This window comes from Jaculus jaculus, chromosome 4, assembly GCF_020740685.1.
Source record: "Jaculus jaculus isolate mJacJac1 chromosome 4, mJacJac1.mat.Y.cur, whole genome shotgun sequence".
Lineage (NCBI taxonomy): Eukaryota > Metazoa > Chordata > Mammalia > Rodentia > Dipodidae > Jaculus > Jaculus jaculus.
This window is the reverse complement of record NC_059105.1, coordinates 74220702-74235087: the sequence shown is the minus strand read 5'-3', so window position 1 is coordinate 74235087 and position 14386 is coordinate 74220702. Positions and strand designations below refer to the sequence as shown.

The 14386-nt window shown below is 37.0% G+C and overlaps 1 protein-coding gene across 13 annotated transcripts in view; it reads right to left on the bottom strand.

Moving 5' to 3' along the window:
• Scn3a (sodium voltage-gated channel alpha subunit 3) overlaps positions 1–14386 on the bottom strand; it is a 113379-nt gene that overhangs the window by 47664 nt on the left and 51329 nt on the right. For 7 of the 13 annotated variants that reach the window (XM_045146786.1, XM_004651899.2, XM_045146789.1 and 4 more), the window contains 4 exons: positions 11521–11808; positions 3698–4045; positions 2616–2748; positions 1554–1792 (listed from right to left, as the gene is read on the bottom strand). In XM_045146786.1, the coding sequence (XP_045002721.1) occupies positions 1554–1792; positions 2616–2748; positions 3698–4045; positions 11521–11808 (1008 nt within the window). Of the gene's footprint in view, positions 1–1553; positions 1793–2615; positions 2749–3697; positions 4046–11520; positions 11809–14386 lie in introns of those variants that run through there. The other 6 variants (XM_045146792.1, XM_045146793.1, XM_004651904.2 and 3 more) reach the window with 4 other exon arrangements.

Genomic DNA, 14386 nt, shown 5'->3' with positions numbered 1-14386 from the left:
CACTTTAAAACCAAAAGTATGGCTAAATGGCAAATATATTTCTTTCTTTCTTTCTTTCTTTCTTTTTTTTTTTTTTTTGGCAGGGTCTCAAACTAGCCCAGATCAATCTGAAACTCACTCTATAACCCAGGCTTGCCTTGAACCCATGGGGATAGTCCTAGTTTGGTCTCCCAAGTCCTGGAATAATAAGGGTGGGCCTAGCTGAAAATTTATTAAAGTTATTTATTTATTTTCTTTGTGTGTGTGTATGCACACTTCAGGGTCTCTTGCCACTGCAAGTAAATACCCATCTAGCTCTATGTAGTGGCTTAAGATTTGCACTTTGGCTGATAGGCCAAACTTCTGTTGTGTTAGAATAAAAACCCTGCTTCAATACTGTAAGATGAAGTGTAGACATGTACACAGTATGCAATGATGACACTGTTGCTTGGCACCAAGCACCACCATCAGTGACCACATGAACTCATAGTGTTGGCTCACATAGAATTGTTGTTCATGGTGTTCCTTCTTGAACTCAACCTGTGACATCTCCATCTATGCTGGTATTGCCATAACACCTGCTCTGACTACCTCAGAAATGTTCAGTATTACAGATTTTGAGCCCTTCACAAGTTTTGTTGGTAATACCCAAGAAAAGAGTGCTCACTAATATTGCCTAAACTATGGCTGCCAAGTACTGAATCTTAATAGCAAAAAAAAAAAAAAAAAAAAACCAACCAAATTACAACATACTTCCTTGTAGAGGTATACAAAGGATATACAATTAAATTAAAATATATCACCCACTTTTATTATGACTACTGAATATTTTTAAGGGGAGAATAACAAAATTCAGATTAAAATATTTTAATATTCAGATCCTTTTATTTCAGAAAATTACAAAGTTATCAGATTTTTTCAATATAGTTAAAATGAAATGCAATAAAGTTTTACTACTTATTTATAATTAGCAATGAATCCGAGTTATTGGTGGGTCACAAGCTTATGAACTAGTGTTAAGAATGTGTTATAAAATCCCAAAATAATATTCAATATTTTGAATTATCTTAGAATATGATAAAATGAGTCAATGTTATCACAGCTAAATTCCAATCATGTAAGGTTAATCGAGGCCAAGTTTTATTATCTTATAAAGTGGAGAGAGTCACTTATTTGAAAATCCAGTTAAGTATATTATTACCTATGGATATATTCACTGATATGCTGAAAATCCAATAAATATAATTTTTCATCCATGATTTTTTCTTTTGTATCTTCCAAAAAAGATTTTTGTTAATAGATAACTCCATTTTCAACAATTATGTTTTTACTTTATGTACAGAGTAAAATCAATTTTAAGACACAAGGACTAATCAGCATAAATATTGGCCTACCCTGCACAATCAGTGCTGACATCATATGCATTTTAGATCTTCTGAGAGGTCCTGAAATATTCCTTTAGCTTGTGAAAAGAAAAGATATCATTTTGGGTTTAACACAGCACAGATGGTGTTTCACTTTGGTCTCTCTCCTTTCCTTGCCAAGGGAAATAAGTGAGTTTTAAAGGCACTTACCAAGTTTCCCACAGTCAGCACACTACTGAACTGATCAGTCATGGGGTAGTGTTCCATGGCCATGAACAAGGTATTGAGGACAATGCAGATCGTGATGGCCAGGTCAACAAATGGATCCATAACAATTAAATTCACAACATGCTTTACTTTCAACCAGGCATCACAGCAGTCCCAGATCAGGAACACATTGGCAAATCTGTACCAGCAAGGAGGACACTTCTGTCTAGATTCTTCAAGTTCTGGGGGGTACAGGGTAATGAAGAAGAAAAGCAGGAAATAACAGTAAAATGGGATTGCTGTTGCTGGTGATTGCACATTAAATTTAATATTGTTCTTTAAAATAAATAATGATTGGTCAGAAAATGCAATACATTTACTATCAAATTAGAATTTAATTTTTTCTTTATTATTTATTAGCAGGGGCATGACAGGGCCTCTTGCTGCTGCCAACAAACTCCAGATGCATCTACCACTTTGTGCCTCTGGCTTTATGTAGGTATTAGAGAATGGAACCTAGGACAGAAGGCTTTGCAAACAAGGGCCTTTCCCCACTGAGCTGTTTCCCAAGCCCTAAATAGAAATTTTATGGAAGCCATACGGTGTTGTTAAATTTAGTAAATATGGTCAGCAGACATGTTAGCCATCCTCCACATAAATTTCATAATTGTTATATGTGCAGAAGATGGAAGAAAAACATCATAGGGTCCTTGTGTGAGTGATAAACAGGTATCTGCCTAACTCATTCACATTCCTCTCTATCTTAACATCATTGCCCCTTATGTCTACATTTCAGACTTTAAGGAAGAAGAATTTACTCTTTTCTTGAGGCTACTGTAGCATCTTCAGTAATACAATACCAAGCCGTTTAAAAAAATGATCCTTCTACCAAGAAGGATCCAAGTAAAAAATATCCAGGCCAACAGTACTTTTGTAAGGAATATGCTAATCATTCACTGCATCATATATGTCCATAACACAGTTCCAGTCCTTGGAAGAAGTGATCAACAGCACAGTTTCATGCAGCATAGAATGAATGGAAAGCTCTCACAGCCTGCTCCTCACCCTCCATTGTGTTGGTCAGGATGCTGGCAATGCTCATGGCTCTTTGCCTTCCCGAGGAGTCCTCTAGCATTTCCATGGAGATCTGGTAAGAACTGAGTCTTCTCTTCCTGACTTCTGCTTCAGTGGTGGTGCCCTGCAAACCAAATCCTGATGGCTCAAACCAAAACCTCAATGACTAACACAAGACCACATAGCACTTCTTGGGAAAATCATGCTTCATGCAGCTTTTTTTTCAGGTAACAGTTTTCAAGTAATAGTAAAATGTTGAATTGATCATTACATTAGCTTTTAGAAAATGATTACAGGGGATGCTCTTTGACAAGAATTCACTGGCTATGTGATCAAATAAACCAAGTATATTTTATAAATATTATAATTAGTATGGAAAAGCTTGAGGGGAAATTTTCATTAGCATGCCGAAATCAGTCATTTCATTAAAATAAAATTATATTTTCAGCCTATATCAATGATAAATAAGTCAATCTTCCCACAAAATAAATATGAATATATAGTCTCAGGTTTAATTATCTTCATTGAGGCTATATTGACAATACTGGTACATGTGGGTCAATATTTTTTTCATGCACAAACACAGATGTACAATGAAATGTGTGTGCTTTCCTGAGATTCTTTATTTCTATATGCTATCCTATAGAAATCAACAGATATAATTTTAGTCATTTAAAAGGAATATAATTACTGAAATATTGTCATTAAAATATTTAGTTTTAAGAATACAAACTTTCATAATATAGACTAATAAATAATTTAAAGCAAGCTTATATTGATAATAAAAATTTGGATGTCAAAGTGCTTACTATTGTTCAGTAGGTCTACTGAATTTTAAGATTTGTGATTTATCCCAGAATCTAAAGATTGAGTCCTTTTCACCTAAAGTGCTAATGCTCTCAAACCATTCAAGTATGGTTCTCAAGACACTGGCTTTCTATTCAGTCAATCATGTTTTGTTGTAAGTGCTTTCATTTTGGGGAAGTGGGAAAATAGGGCATGCTAAGCTGCCCATGCCTGGATGATTTCAAGTTGAAGTACACTGTCAAGAGTACTGGTTTATCTATTATCACCTCTGGCTGAAGTTGTCCAGTAGGTGACGTAAGAGCTGATGGTCCACCCACCAAGGAAACCACACCATTGCAATCCACAGTGCTGTGCATCTTCCCATTGGCTGGAAGCCCTGGCACCATCCTGGATGACATACTGGCCTGACTAACGTTACTGTTGCGTCGCTCTCCAGGTCTGTGCGGCACAAACAGAGAGTCTCTCCTGCTCTCGCTGTCTTCAAATGTGCTGTGCTCATCATCAGCAAAGTCATTTTCAGATCCCACGTCTTTTGTCCGACCTCTGAAGCTGAAAATGCTCGTTTTGCTATTGCGTCTTGGGGAAAACAGGGAGCCACGAATACTCAACAGAGACTGAGGAGAAAGCAAGGAGGAAGAAATCGAGGGACAGGGTGGGACATAATTGTCTAACAGAAATCTCAACATTGCAGAAATGACTTGTTTTGAGGTTGAAGTAGTCTTGCTCTTAAAGATAGATTATCAAGCTTATAGGTAATACATATGTCTTAATATTTTTTAGTAATGATCATACAGTAATTTCAGTATAACTTTAGTTATAAAAAATGCTATTAGAAGAATTCTGGTTTGCTATTACCTATACGAACAACCATCCCATTGAACCTTTAACATAGTGCTGTGAGATGGATCACATTTCAATAAGGCAACAGGTAAAGAATCAGATATGGAGTAGGTACGGTATTTATTTTGGCCAGGGGGAGTGTTGGCCAAACAAGGAGCAGGTAGCTTTCACTTCTCAGTGCTATGGTCTGAAGGCCATTGTTTTAGCCTAAGTTAGACTTTTGGTTCAAATTATAAATATTTATGTCAAATTAGCATCTTGAACATTACCATAGTTTTAAAAATACCATCATATGTCGGGCATTGTGGTACATGCCTTTAAACCCAGCACTTGGGAGGCACAGGTAGGAGGATCACCATGAGTTCGAGGCCACCTTGAGACTACATAGTGAATTCCAGGTCAGCCTGGTCTACAGCAAGACCCTACCTCAAAAAAAAAAAAAATACCATCATATCTCCATTCTTTTCTGGATTCCGAAATGAACATTTTTCTCTAGACCCATTTGTTTCTATTTACAAAGGAACAAAAGTCATAGAATTTACCTTCCAAATTCCCTAACTCTTTTCCACATGGCAGCCAATGACTCACACTGTATTGGAGACTGGGTTGGAGCAAACACCAGAGGATCTTAATGTTATATACGTTATTATTCCTGCTCAAAATTTAACACTATTTTAAAGAATCAAAATATAGAGCATGGCTTGATCAAAAATGACTCCTCTGATTTCACTTCAGTTATGTTAACAAGAATACGGTGATTATATTATAAAAAAAAATTTGCACATTTTCTCTTTCTCACTAACTCACTTTTGCAGTTTTATTTTTTTCATTCCTGAGGAATCATCACTAGGCCTCAATGTGGACTAGGTGAATATGTTGTCCTTGGGCCACCTTCTCAACCCACATTGTTAAAAACATTATTTTTAAAGTAGATATCCACAAAGAAATCAGCAAAGTGTTCTCTAGTACTTAAAAATGGGGTTTAGATCAAGGCCTTTCTTTTTGAATGGATTTTAAACTGCCAGCATCAAATAATTCAGTGTTGGTTCTACCTGGGTGATAGTTTTTAGAACTACCTACAGTTAGTCGACAATGTTTTCTTCCCTCATCATTAACCATGGCATTCTTCTTTGCTCCCTTTGCCTGATGCCCTGCTCCCTTTCCTACACTGCTTCACAGCTACCATAATTACACACAATGTGCAAATGCATGCATGCAGGTATGCCTGTGCAGACAAGTGTGGGTATGGTGGCACAACTCCAGCACTCTGCAGACAGAAGCAGAGTGTTCAAAGTTCTAGGCTAGCACTCTTTCTCAAGGAAGAAAGAAGACCAAATTCTGTATAAACAAACATGTCAGAACATTTCCTTTCTTCTTCAGTGCAAATGCAAATATAATAGCTTTAGTGGAGAAAAAGGAAAAACAGACTCAAGATAACCTTTGCTCTTTCTGCCTAACTAGGACAGGCTGGATTTCTTAAGCCCAATTTTTAGCTTTATTTTTATGGCTTTTCTCAAATTATTGCCCTCTGTCTCAGCCATCTTCTTGAAAGATATCCCTCTGGGCTATCTGTGTGACACATGTTATAACACAAGAGTTCAGTTAATGACAGACAATGGTTAGGCTGATTCCCTTCAAGGTGATCAAGACTAGGCCAACTCATTAATAAAAATAGTGATAATTCTGTAATTAATTTCCTCAGATTTCATTTAAGTAATAAATATTGTCTATAATCAGGACTAATGCATGGAAAACTCTTGTGTAAATCACTTTACATGTTGAAACTATAAATTTTTAGGAAATTACAATTTGGATTTCTGATTCAGTAAGTAGGATTTATATCATTTGAATGTGTGGCCCCAACATTCATGTGGTACAAACTTAATTCCTCAATGGCCAGTGTGGGGAGCTGGTATCTCATGGCAGGTGTTTGTAACATGGGCATGGAGCCCTCATGAATGGATGAATGCTCTTCTGCTCAGAATGAGTTAGCTATTATAGACTTGTCTCCTCTTCTATCATCTATGTGGGTCCATTCACTCTTCTAGTCACAAGGCCTTCATTAGAAGCCAGGCTGAAACTATTGCCATATTCTTGGACTTCCTAGTCTCCAGATTATAAATCAAAATAAAAATTTGTATGTGTTATACTATAGCAACAGGAAACAAAGACATAAGACATGGGATTCAGGAACATTGATTTTTAAACACATTTCAGGTGATTCCAAATGCTTATGCTTACATTACATTATGCTTGCTATGTCTCATATTAATTTCTAAGGTGGTTTACAGTAATCATCTTAATATATGTATGTTATGCAGCTGTCTTCAGTAATGGGAAAATCTGCTTATATAATGTTAGGGTGTGTTTTCCATGTTGAACATATTGGGTACATGGCTTTAATCTGCATTTTTTTATGCCTGGGTATTTTCAGAGGCGTTCCAGATCTTTGAGTTTATTTGAAACTTCTATTCACTCTTTGGAAAGTATAATAATGGGTGTGGGCAAAGCTTTCAAGGCAACAGAGACTGAAAAAGAAGATGACAAAAATAGTATTCAGAGAAAATAAACTAAAAATAACACACTAGAAAATGTAGCAAAAGGGAATACCCACAGCTGTGGCAGCCCTTTCTCTAGGGAAAGAGCTTTCATGCTGAAGGGAGAAGGGACCACTCTCCTGGCCTGTCAAAACATAAATTGCAGGTACCATTTTTTTAGTTTTCCTTAAGAGGATAAATATGGACTTTTTCTCAATTTCCAACAAGAAAAGAAAAAAAAAAAAAAGCAGCAATTGAGTCTGTGTGACACAACCCTGCTTAGAGGGTCTTGACTCAAAGTGTTCGGCATGAAGAAGATGCCTGGAGTTCACAGGTGTTCTGACGTCAATGCTCACCTAGATTGCACTTTCACACAAGCGTACTTTTCACTGTCTTATTAAGTCAGCAACTACATTTGGTTATAGCTGTATGGCTTCTGGTTTAAAATAGATCGTCCCAGGTAACTAAACAGCATAGTCAAAATCCTTCGGGCAATTCAGTTTCCACTGTATAATTCTTGATCATTTTTCATGTTGTATTATGAATATCTATTACAATGTAAATGTAATACGTGGAAAATAGCATTTAAAGTTTACAACAGTACAGGAGGACATGCTGCCCATAGTTTATGGATTCTCTACTTTGACATTTTCTGGGAGATGTGTTTGTTTTGAACACTATGATCACTCCAGCTTTAGTATCCTGTCCCTGCTACTGTTACTGTCTCTCTCCTTCTTACAAGAGCATCTTTTCAGTTTACAAAGCTGATTTGTAACATGCTTCTGGAAGTGCTTTGCTTGAAAGTGCTGCTAATGTCCTCTGCTTGTTTGTAGTGGAATTTGTAGATCCAAGCTAATAGGTAACTTCTTTTACTTTTAAATTTTTATCTAAGTATTTTATCTTGTCTATTATTTATCATCTATCCTTTATCTATCTATCTATAATTATAAAATGAATTTAATAGATGCACATAGTGGTTTTGTTTTTTATGTTAACCTGTTGGTTATCAGCTACCTTCCTTCTGCCCTTGCCTTCAACATTCACTCAATTTCAGGCCACCCAAGTCTCCTAGTTGCTTTTTGAGCAATGTAGGCATAGTTTCACATCACAGTTTTGCAATGTCCCTTCCATCAGCCTAAAATGCTATTCCATGAGATAACCTCCTTTAAATCTTAGAAGGTTGGTTACACTCAATTTAGGATTGTACTTCTAATTATGACCCTTGTTCATGTAGCACTATCACCTGTTACAGTATGTAATACATACGAGTATTGTGATGGTTTGATTCAGGTGTTCCCCATAAACTTAGGTGTTCTAAATGCTAGGTTCCCAGCTGATGGAGATTTGGGAATTAATGCCCCTGGAGGCAGTGTATTGTTGGTGGCAGACTTATGGGTATTATAACCAGTTTCCCCTTGACAATGTTTGGCATACTCTCCTGTTGTGGTTGTCTACCTGATATAGTCCAGGAAGTGATGTTCACCCTCTGCTCAGGCCATCATTTCCCCTGCCATCATGGAGTTTCCCCTTGAGCCTGTAAGCCAAAATAAACCCTTTCCTCACACAAGCTGCTCTTGGTCAGGTGATTTCTGCCCAAAATTCAAAACTGACTACAACAAGCATGTAACATGTCTCCTTTGTTTACTGCTTTTTAGTACCCTGTAGAATTAGATTCTGTAACATCAGCAGATATCTAACACCTAGAACTGTTTCTGCCATAAAAGGGTCATTAACACTTATTACTTGAAGGAACTAATCTTCAACCTTTGACACAATAAGGATATAATGCCATTTTCAAAATCACATTGCCATGCAAATATTGCTACTTATTTCTTTTAGCTTCTTCCTTAAAAATATTTTATTTACTTATCTGAGAGAGAATGAGAGAGAGAGAGAGAGAAACAGAGAGAAAGAATGGATTTGCCAGGGCCTCTAACCACTGAAAATGAACTCCAGACATATGTGGCACCTTGGTATCTCACTTTTCATGGGTACTAGGGTGTCAAACTTGGGTCCTTAGGCTTTTCAGGCAAGTGCCCTAATGGCTGAGCCATCTCTTCAGCCCCTCATTTGTTTCTTTTGTTTGAATTCATTCATTTTAATTTATACTCTTTGTGATACAGATTCTCATATAATGCTTAATTCTCTATAACTTTTTAAGTTAGGCATTATATCATTTTACAGACAATTCCAAAGTTCAAGTGACTTGACTAACGTTACATAACTAGCTTGTAGCTGAGACATAAATTCAAGTTTCATAACATCCATTATCTTGTGGTAATAAATACTGGGAACCTTAATCACTTCCAGTAGTTTTAAGAATGCCAAAATAACAAGAGTTTCTTTTAATTTAATTTAATTTAATTTAATTTAATTTTTTTTTTTTATTTTTTGAGGTAGGGTCTCACTCTACCCAGGCTGACCTGGAATTCACTATGTAGTCTCAGGGTGGCCTCGAACTCATAGCGATCCTCCTACCTCTGCCTCCCAAGTGCTGGGATTAAAGGCGTGCGCCACCACGCCCGGCTCTCTTTTAATTTTATATAGATATATTTAGGTTGGAGAGATGGCTTAGCAGTTAAGGCACTTGTCTGCAAAGTCAAAAGAACCCAGGTTTGATTCCCCAGTACCCACATAAGCCAGATGCACAAGGTGGTGCACGAATCTGAAGTTTGTTTGCAGGACTAGAGGCCCTGGCATATCCATTCTGTCTCTCAAATAAGTAAATAAAATAAAATATATTTTTAGGAAAATATGATCTGGAGAACTGCAGAGCTTCACATAGTCTCAAATATACTATATTGGTTAAGTGTCATATTCTATATTTGTATTATTTTGCAAGATGGTGGCACTTGGATCTCTTAATATTGGTACAATCATTTGAAAATTGTTTTATCTTGAATTACATTTAAAGGTCTATTTGTCCTAATATGAGAATGCAAATTTTAAATTGTTAATATAGAGTTTATTATTTTTACTTTTTATTTACTTAATCAATGTAAATTATAAATAAGCAAATTCTACTGACAATTTGTATATTCTCTTTTCTCCCAGCTAAGAGCTAAGAGTATTAGCTGCATGTAGTGATACCTACCTTTAATTCTAGCACTTAGAAGGCAGAAGTAGGATTGTAGTGAGGTGCTAAAGCCAGTCTGGGCTATGTGGTGAGAACTTGTCTCAAAAACAAACATGGGCTGGAGAGATGGCTTAGTGGTTAAGGTACATGCCTGCAAAGCCTAAGGACCCAGGTTTGATTTTCCAGGTCCCATGTAAGCCAGATGCACATGGTGGCATGGGTGTCTAGAGTTTGTTTGCAGTGGCTGGAGGCTCTGTTGTGCCCATTCTTTCTCCCTCTCTCCCTGTCTCTAATAAATAAATAAATCTTTTTTAAAAAGCAAGAAATTAAAAATTAACCAGAAAAGACGAGTTAAATATTTTACTGGACTAAATTTGTGATTATCCCTTGTGTTCTCATTAAAGAATTTGTTCCTTATAAACAGGATATCATATTCACGGTTGGTTTCTAGAGGGTTTTTTTTTTTTTTGCATTAAATCAATGTTTAGAATGACCCTAAAATCACTGACTCTAAAATATTGTTTTGGATACAGTTATTATGATTATAAGAGTTTATAGTTTATATCACATGAAATTCTAATGGCACCAAGTAGTGTTTAAGACAATAACCATATTTATCACAGATACCAGAATTATTAGTCTTCATGTTATTTACCCTACAAGATATATTAACAAGAAAGAGCTGAAATTATGTTTTTCCCCTTTGACGTAGAAATATGTAGAGAAATTGGGTAGCAGCCTTTGAGTGAGCACAAAAACTGACTGACTTTGATGGACTTCTTTGAAGAGCACTGAGGCTGTAAGTCCATCCTAGTGTGGAGGGGCTTAGGGTCATCATGGAGGAGACTTGCCACAGCCCCATTTTCACATGAGCTCATACAGGCCTATCTTGAGGCATTTTTTTTCAAAATTTATACATTTTTAATCTAAATTCCTATTTTAAATGCAAGGATACACAAATACAGAAGTTAGATTTATCTGAGTCCTTAAAATGGAAAACATATGAAGAGCTTCCAAAACAAGAACCCCTGAAAAGTCCAGGATGAAGATTCTATCAAGAAGGAAAAGGCCCATCAAAAACGTGGTCTTGAGCTGGGTGTGGTGGTGCACGCCTTTAATCCCAGCACTCGGAGGCAGAGGTAGGAGGATCGCCGTTGAGTTTGAGGCCATCCTGAGACTACATAGTGAATTCCAGGTCAGCCTGGACTAGTGTGAGACCCTACCTGGAAAAACCAAAACACACACACAAAAAGTGTGGTCTTGCATGGTGGCTCATGCCTTTAATCCCAGCACTTGGAGGCAGAGGTAAGAGGATCACCATGAGTTCAAGGCCACCCTGAGACTACATGGTGAATTCCAGGTCAGCCTGGGCCAGAGTGAGACCCTACCAGAAAAACAAAAACAAAACAACAACAACAACAAAAAGTGGTCTCAAACACATGTCATGTTTGAAGACAATGACCATAAATTAAAACATATATGGCTTAAGACTGTAAGATCACTTTTCAAGACATTGTATAATAAAAACGTGAACATATAGCATCCTGTGACTCAAGTGAAAATACTACAGATTGACCAAAATGTATTGTGGCAATGAGAAGACCAAGCAAACTAGAAACTTAGCAAACCCAGTTACCTGATGAGGAGAGCAGAGCTTCTTGTCGCCGGTCAGCCGGTTGGAGTCCAGTGAGAACAGGAAGCTCCTGCGTTTGACACTGTCTTCCGACTCCGACTTGGGGAACCTGTCTCCCTCTCTGTGGCTGCCTTCAAGATGCTCTCTCTGTCTCCTTTTCTTCCTGCGGTTCCTCCACTCCTTGGCGCTCTTGGAGCTCAACTTCGAGGCTTCTGAAGAACTCTCCAAGAGCTCCCCCAGCCCGCCTATTCCACTGAAGTCTCTGGACGCAGCCGAGGCCGCAGCCACTGCCTGTGGGGAAGCAAGGCAAGAACCTGACTGCCTATGTGTGGGAACATCTGTCTTCCCATCGTTTCACATTGCTTCACCAAAAGAGTTTATTTAGTAATGACCTTTACTTTTTAAATAGCATAAAGGATATGATTGTCTACATTAAGACAATAGTCTGGTCTTGCACATCTCCTGGACAGGCCTTTAAAACAAAATTCTGTGGAGATTAGTCTTAGGCCAGGGGACATTTGCATTCCTGAGTCTCCCATACACTACAGTGCATGCTCTCTGAGACGCAGCTTCTCTTTGACACTAGTCCACTTCCTTCCAGGGGGTGATTTCTCCCACTGGGGCTGGGACATGGCTTCGCTTTTTAATTTTGTGAATACAAAATAAATATTCAAAGTTCTAGGGGTAGTGGCTCTTGTCTGTAATCCAAGTACTCAGGAGACTGAAGCAGGAAGGTTGGAAATTCGAGTCAAGCCCAGTTTCAAAACAAAACAAACAAATAATAATAAAAATAAACCCAAACCTTCAAAGTGTCACTATTTTACCTCTAGGTATAAGTTGTGGGAATATACTGGCAAGTTTTCCCTCATCCTTTATACTCTTAGTTCCACAATTCATACCTCTGGGCCCATGTGAATAGCAGAAAGCTTATTACATAGTACTTTTAATGATTAGATATATATCTTTTTATTTTCTTCATATATATATATATCTTTAATGACACTGAAAACAAATTTCAGATACACCACCACTTTGTGCATCTGGCTTTATGTAGGTACTCAGGAATTGAACTCTGGTCAGTAGGCTTTGCAAGCAAGCACATTTAACTAGTGAGCAATTTCCCTAGCCCAACAGTACTTTAGTTTTAAGATTTTAAACTTTATAAATGATATGTTTTTACTATACATTATGTATATATGAAATATTTTATGACAATATCTTCAAATATTTTCTTTCCACATGTCAGCCCTAAGTATTATTATATATTTGAATTTCTAGACTTACTAGTAAAACGCAGCTAGCTAGCTCTGAAGCAAGATGTGGCAAATGTTTCAGAATTTTATCCATACAAATATAATTTTAGCGTGGAAAGGATTTAACCATGACTTAGAATACAAAACAAAATGATGACTATCAAGGCTGAGTTCTCATTACTAACTAAGCATGGAAGTGGAAACTGCTATATTATTAAAATGTTGGCCACTTTCTTACCTAAGTTATTTTCTAATATAAACAGCTCTAATTTGTCCACCATTGTTTGCACACAGGGTACACTTGATAAAGATTTCAAAAGCATCTTACTGTCAGCTGTCTCAGTCACTAATGTAGGATGAGGGGTATCTTAGCCTTATCTTCTGACTTTTTGTGATCTTACAGAAAACTTGGAGACAGGAAGGAATGAAGATAAAACCCATTTATAGAGTTTTGAGAACACTGTGCGCTCTGTTTCTTTCTGAGAAAAAGCAAGTCCTCATAATTTTTATTCTTCAACTTTGTGTCAACTAAAGTAAAAACTTTCAAAACTAGAAGCACAGCCTCTCTGGGACTCCTGGGTACAGCTATTCGACTAAATATAGCCCTAGATTGGCGTGCTGGACTCAGCAGTACATAAAATGCAACACAAATATTTGTTTATATTGATCACTATATGCATGCAGAATCGCAGATCTAAACAATGGTGTAAGACAATGCCTAGCATTTAAATGAAACCACAATCAGAATTTGGAAATTTATAAAACTGTATTAGAGTAAGATAGTCCAAATTCTTTTGACTCTCAGTTGTCAATATCATATTTTAACAGCATTCATGATGACAAATGAGAAATATTAAAGATCCTTTTCAACATGACTACACACGTATAATGAAGTAAGTAAATGAAGTGCTTATCTGTGGCAAGTTAAATGTAACTGCCTAGTGCTGGACACATGGCAGGGACATAAGGTATACTGCCGAAAGAATGAATGAACATGCATCCAATATTGTATCCAAATAATTTCTTTGTGTAATTACACAGTACTCGTAATTTGCTGACACATTTGTCCCCAGAAACAAAGAAAATGGTCATATCATGCCCTTATTCCTGAAATTCATGTTCATTTAAATCACACAATTTGTTTTTCACACATGATTTTCTTACTTATTCAGACTAACAGTTCAAATAACTCAAAATTAAAACAGATTTTGAAGGCAACAAGAATAGCCTCCAACACAACACATTTTCAGTGTCACTCATCAACTCAAATCTGTCACTTGTTCCACTTCCGGGGATTTGCAGATTCCCTCAGAGGCAGATGTTTCCTGTCCCCCTCATGTCTGTGCACCTGTTTATGCCTCACTCTGTGACACTGCCAAGTGTCCTGATTACTTAGAGCCACACTGATTCCTTCCCAAGCAACTTCCTGAATTCCTCTTGTAACAAATAGTATATCAATGCATAATATTTACACAGGTAACAACACTGTCTCAGAACATGTCTCTATGATTCAAAATAGGCTCTATGACCCACTACTTCTGGTGTGTCCTTCAAAATACAGTCACATGTGATAGATCATTTTAAATATGCTGTCTAGCTAAAATCCTACTCATACT